General features: G+C 28.3%; 1 protein-coding gene across 2 annotated transcripts; it reads right to left on the bottom strand.

Annotated features, from left to right (window-relative positions):
* Positions 1-2,131: 2,131 nt before the first annotated feature.
* On the bottom strand, positions 2,132-3,571 carry LOC121212201 (cyclin-dependent kinase inhibitor 7). Of its 2 annotated transcripts, none has more exons than XM_041084563.1 (4): positions 3,166-3,571; positions 2,939-2,991; positions 2,631-2,798; positions 2,132-2,454 (listed from the first exon to the last, which is right to left on the bottom strand). In XM_041084563.1, exons 1-4 carry the CDS (start codon positions 3,502-3,504, stop codon positions 2,385-2,387), a joined length of 630 nt encoding a protein of 209 aa, XP_040940497.1. In that variant the 5' UTR covers positions 3,505-3,571; the 3' UTR covers positions 2,132-2,384. The 2 variants fall into 2 exon arrangements, with proteins under 2 accessions (XP_040940497.1, XP_040940496.1); XM_041084562.1 differs by having other exon boundaries at positions 2,631-2,801; positions 3,166-3,569.
* Between the last annotated feature and the right edge of the window lie 2,933 nt (positions 3,572-6,504).

Genomic DNA, 6,504 nt, shown 5'->3' with positions numbered 1-6,504 from the left:
TCTCTTTTCTCAATATCTTTTTTCGTTAATTTCTTTTCTTATTCCCTATATTTTTTAAATCGATCAATTTTAGTCTTTTTTACAATTTTTAAATTTTAACAATTAAATCTGTTTAATTAAATAATAGAATTAGATTTATCATTCCAAATTTCTATATTTTTCAAATAATTTCAGTTTTAATGCAATTATTAACTTATTCTTTTTTAATAATATACGGAAATAATAAAACTAACATAATATTACACATAATAATACGAAATTTTACCATCTTTTTCAATCTTCATCCTTTCATTCAAAATAATAAAAAAGGGGTAGGCTAGTATTTAGACACGACTGTATGTAGAAGAAAACCCCATTAGAGAGATTAGCTCTAAATGTGTGTGCATTGTACCTGTTTCTTTAGTTTCCGACAGTACCTTTTTCTCTGCCACACCCTTTTTTTTCGCTTTAATCATCTGCTCCCCTGGATGGCTGTTTCTTTTTTTTTTCTTTCTTTCATTGCTCACTCATCTCTTATTTCATCCCCCATGTCGAATATTTTCTATGCTACACTTTTTAACTGTTATCAGTAGCTGTACTTTTTAATATATATTATGTATACACACATGAATTTAGAGTTAATTATATTAAATTATTATCGATTGAGTGTTAGTTTGATTATTATTAGTATTTTTATCACAGAAAGACATGTGTTTGAGTGTGCTAAAGTGTATTATCTTCCTATTTAAGGGTTATGAGTAGTCCTAGATATTGTATAAAAATAAACAGATACATATATATTATATATATTCCATAAACATATACATACATATATATTCCATTAGCTTTAAATTTGACGGAACAAATTTTGTAGTATGTGGATGAATTTATAAATATGTGTAGTTATTGATTTAACTTTGATGTTGTTGTAATTACACGTGTTTTTAATTATTTCGAAGTAAGATTTGAGTGAACATTTAACATCCAAGCTAATAGTTAGGTTTGACAATATTAATATGATATTAATACTTTAAGGAATCAATTAAAATGAATTCGAAGATTGAAAAATGATTCAAAAAATGAATTATAATTTAAGATACGGTTGTCAAAATTAAATCGAATTGAAACAATTAGTTAAATAAAAAATCGATGATCCAACCAATAACCCAGAAATCGAAAAAAATTTGAATCAATGCAAAAGCGATTAAACCAATAAAAACAAATTAAAAAATTGTTTGAGCTAAATTAAATATTTAATTTTATTGTTATAATTTAAAATTCGAATGTTTATAATATTAATATTTATGAACTAATCCAGCAATTAACTAACCTTTGCCATACGCCAAAAGGGAATATTTGTGGAGGAAAGATGCAATCATGAAAGGCTTTGGTTTATAACCTTTTATCCCCATGAAAAGAATAATCTCTTTTTTCTACTTTTTTGTATTTTCTAATGTATTGTTTTGCACCCATTTGGTGTCATGAATAAACAACCAATGAGCAGCGAAAAGTATCACTTCCTTTCGAAACAAAAGAGATTCAAGATTTTAACGTATTATAAAGTTATATGGAAAGTTATCATGCTTTCTTTGTGATTTTTTCCGTCAACAAATTTTCAATCATTCACATCAGTTTTACTCATTTTGTGTACAACTGATTACATAAAAAAAACCACAAAATTTAAATCTAAAAATATTTTTTCCATCTATAAATCTCGAATCTAAAAAAATATTCAACGCCATATAAAAAAGTAATTCTTAATGGTCCCGGCAAGGCAGGCACGGTAATGTGGAGGAATCATGTCCTGGATTTGATTTGGATAATTTTTTTTTGTTACTACAAAAAATTAAATAAATTTTTAATTATATTTAATATAATTATTTTTATAAAAAAACAATATAACAAAAAAGAACCTGCGGAAAGGGGAAGGCTGAAAAAGAAATAGAGAGAAGAAATCAAAAACAGCCAAGGAATGCTCAAACAAAAAACACCTTTCAAATATATAACCAAAATATTCATCAATACTCTGCATTTCTAAACAAAAATCCACTCCCAAGTTGAAAACAGAAATTTCTCCCGGCACCGATTAGATAAACGATCTGATCTGACTCGACTTAAATGTATTAAAATAAAGAAAAATAAGATAGTCATGGAGAGAGAAATTAGTGAATTTTATTTTCCAAATTGGTCTGAACTTCCAAAAGGATTCTCAGAATCAGCTCTTTGGAATGTCACCTCCTTAAATTAGAAAATGGAGAAATAAAGGGAAAACTGTACAATTTAGTGAATAACAAACAAACCAGAGATCGCCACGTCAACGTCATCCCAATTTCGTTTCTTTTGTCAAATGTGGTTTCTGTGTTGCCTTGTGTAAGTGTAACATTTCTTTTTCTTTTTCTTTGTCTTCAAGGCTTTAGGCGAAGCCACTGGTATCGACCGTCGAGAGGCACATCCTTGACGATATCATAATTGTACCTGCAAAAAATAAAAATAAAAATAAAACAAAGAAAATAAAAAAAATAAAATGTTTGTTAATTGTTAGTTAGAGATTGAGATTCTTGATTCTACGAATGTTAGGATGCGCCGTTTTGGTGACACTCCTTATCCTACGCATCTAAAAATGGAGAAGGGGAATTAAGGAAGACGCTTACTTCTCTGCAAATCGTTTTTGCTCGTACTTTTCCGCGACGGAGAAGAATTCGTCGATCTCAGCTTGTGACGGAATCTTCGGCGGTTTCGTCGTTGTCAGTGGAGGTTTTTTCTCAGGCGATTGCATTTCGTCCGAGTCTCGACAATGCTCGCTTAAGGGAGATGTTTCTCTACTGAAAAATAGAAAATGTGAAGGCGAGATTATAAAAAAAAAGGAGAGTTAAAAGGAAACAATTCGTTTTTTTCTCTCTTAATTTTCAACGAATAAAAACGATAGTAGTAATTAATGAAGGAATTAGTGAAAATTAACCTGAATTTGTTTACGTTGGTGCACGTTGAGATTTCAGTTTCAAAACTCTTGGCCTGCAAAGGCACATTCATGAACTATGATCAACGTAATTAATTAACATGTCTTAAAATGTATATTAAAAACAATCGATTGTAAGCTTCATTCGAAACGGCAATCGTTTTCTTTTCTATGCAACCAAACGCGGAAACATAAAAAAAAAAACACGAAATATTAAGTTCGAAATTTACCTCTAGATCTACGAATCTCAAGCTATCTTTGAGAATATCACACGACTCGTTGCTCGAACAACGAGAAGTCGATGAAGCGCCGGAGAAGAGACCGGAACACATATCTCCGGTAAGCACTCCACAAGAATCCGAGGAAGTAGCTAAGTAAATAGGCTTGTTCAGCGTATTCGAAAGGATGCGAGTGGTTCCGAGCTCAATGTCCGGTGAAGTTAACTCTAATTCTTGCAATTCTCGAGAACCAACGGTTTTTCTTCTCTTTGATAATGAGAAGTTCGTGCTTGAAGCTTCCATTTCAGCTGCTTCTGCACTTCGTTTACAGTTCCTTATACAATCACCCATTTTTTTCTCAATTTTTGCTTGTGCTTTTTTTTCTTTTTTTTTTCTGTCTTGCTATTTCTGAGGTTTAAACGGAGGAGAGAGTCTTAAAAAAGACGATCATGTGAGAATATGGTGAATTCTAAGCCGTTGATATTACCAACGGTGGAGATTTGATCTTTTTCAAAAGAATTCGCATTTTTTGTTACTGTGTATGATATACGTGGTCCTAACTCCGCTATTCCCGTCACCGTGACCGGGAACCCAAACGACGCCGTTGCAACAGTACGCTTTTACTTACGCGTAAAAAAAAAAAAAAGAAAAATTTCAAATCCGCAGCTTTGATTTACAATCTTTAAAATCTTTGAAATAGGCAGTATATTAATATTTTAAAATTAATTATAATTTTAAAAAATGCTAATATGCTTTCATTCATGCTTAGCTTTAGGTTAATTAATTAATTATTAGTTAAATTATAGAATAAAAAAATTAAATGCTACAATATATTCAAACTTTTTTTTTATATATATGAAACTTAATATTCACTACTTTTTAATTTTAAGAATTTAATCATCCTACTTATCGGATTTAAAAATTTAAGTTTATTTGTTAACATTGTTATAATTCTTCTATTAAATTTGCTGACGTGACATTTTGAAATTTAAAAAAAATACTCACTCAATATCGATATAACAAAAAAAATGACATTATAATGAATATGGATTTAATAGAAAATTTTAATGACGTTGACAATTTTTAAAAATTCATATTTGTTATGAATATCTTATTAAGTGGATGTCTATTAAGATCAATATAAGTTTTAATGTACTTTATTCTTCATTCTCTCTATGTCTTTTTATTTTATAACATGTTATCAGCATGATTCTCTTTTAATTGTTGTTACAAAAATATCCCAAAATTTATTGTTGTCAATTATCTCCTAGAAGTGTTACTATTTCAATTGAGGTCTGTGCACTATGAGTAATCAATAAATTCTTTAACTACTCAAGTACACATAAATCTCTAATTTTTTTATGCCTTGTTATGCAATATATATATAATTTTTACGTGCTATGTTTTTTGTCTTTTGTTGATTGATTTCTGGTAAAATTATTTTATGAAAAATATTATTACTTTAACGTTTCTTTTAAATTAAGATTCTTTTATTAAATTATAGTATGCATAATATTTAGATGTTTAAATAGTTGATTATTCTTGTTATTAAATATTCTTGTAATTTGATTAAAATTAAGATGGAAAGTGTTATTAACTTACCATAGTTGATTAAAGGGAAATTTGATAGGATCTATTGAGTTTTATTAACTTGCTAATATTGAAAAATTGCATTATATCTTTTAAATTGAATTTATAAATATTTGACTAGAAGCTTCATAACATTTTATAACATATATATAGTATTGAAATTTGGTACAATGTGTATTGAATAACTTTCAAGCATTGTACACGGAATTTTTGATTTTATTTATTAAATGATATTTTTTTTACTATTAGATTGTAAATGTTATTATGAAAACAAAGTTGTTTTACTACTTATAATAGTGCTTGTGATAATAGCCAGGGTGATAACAATGATGTTAAAAAATCTCAGATATATTTTATTATGATTTATTATATCATGTTTATTATAATTGGAGACTAATCATGATAACATGAATAGATAGATTTTGATTTGAAATCCACGCATGTTTTGCGATAGTGATTATGAAATAAAGAATCAAAGGAGGCGTTTAGAAGTCTGTCCTACTAGATTTGTTGCATGCAAACATAAAGAAAATAAAAGATATAATCATGGACCTAGGAACATAATAATAAATAAGATAATAATGAGAATTCTCAAAAAAACTCTTCAAAAGGTTAAAAGATAACTTATGTTATCAATGTGATATGAAATATTATTGGTTACATATGTGGCGTATGCCCAAATATTTTGTTTCTGTTAATATTCTTTGAGAAAAGATATGAGAATGTAGTAATGAATTCTATCGTTAAAGATAGAAAATATTTATCTTATTTGGTATTGAAATAAATAAATATTAATAAAATATTTGATAGTACAAAATTAGTTGAAAGCTCCAGGAGTGCTAATATATCAATATCTAAAAAAGCACAAAATTGTGATGACTAATATAATTTTTTTTCGATATTTGAAGATTTTAGTATATTTCCTGAAGAGAATATTGCATAAATTTATAGTTATTTTGTTGACTTGGTGACATTATAGACTTTACATGTAACACCCCTTACCCGAGACCATGGCCGGAGTCGAGCATGAGGCGTTACTTGACTTAACTTAAAAGTTCGGGGCATAAAAATTTACTTTCAAATTTAATTTCATCATTCATAATAAAGCTAGTCCTCCTGTACAGCAGTCACTAAAATAATTATAATTCAAGCTACCAAAACTCGAAATTTAGATCCGTAAATTTTCCATAAAACTAGACTCATATATCTATTCATCATAAATTTTTCAGAATTTTTTCTTTAGCCAATTAGTACAGTTTATTAGTTGAAGTCTCCCCTGTTTCACTAATCGACTATCCTAACCACTCATCACTAAAATTTAATTATCTCTTATTAAAGGCTTCATATGGTGATCAAGCTTATTTCTACTGAAAATAGACTCATTAAGGAGTCTATACATATAAATTATAACTCAAAATTCCTTCTGTACAATTTTAATGAATTTCTAAAGTCAGAACAGGGGACTTCAAAAACATTCTTGCCCTGTTTCACTAAAATTCAAATATCTAAAAGTATATAATTCTTTTGCTTACTCCACTTCTTTTATATGAAAGTAGACTCTTTCAGCTTTAATTTCATATCTCACTCAACTTCTAATTCTATTTCCACTATTTTTGGTGATTTTTAAAAGTTACATCAATGCTGCTGTCCAAGAACTGCTCCATTGCAATTTTTAAAAAAAAATTCAATATAACCCCTTTATAATTGTCTAACCTTCCCTGCAAATTTCAAATCACAACCAATTCCAGTATTTCATCTACT

The sequence above is a fragment of the Gossypium hirsutum genome, chromosome A13 (genome assembly GCF_007990345.1).
Source record: "Gossypium hirsutum isolate 1008001.06 chromosome A13, Gossypium_hirsutum_v2.1, whole genome shotgun sequence".
NCBI lineage: Eukaryota > Viridiplantae > Streptophyta > Magnoliopsida > Malvales > Malvaceae > Gossypium > Gossypium hirsutum.
This window is presented reverse-complemented; position numbering and strand designations above follow the sequence as displayed.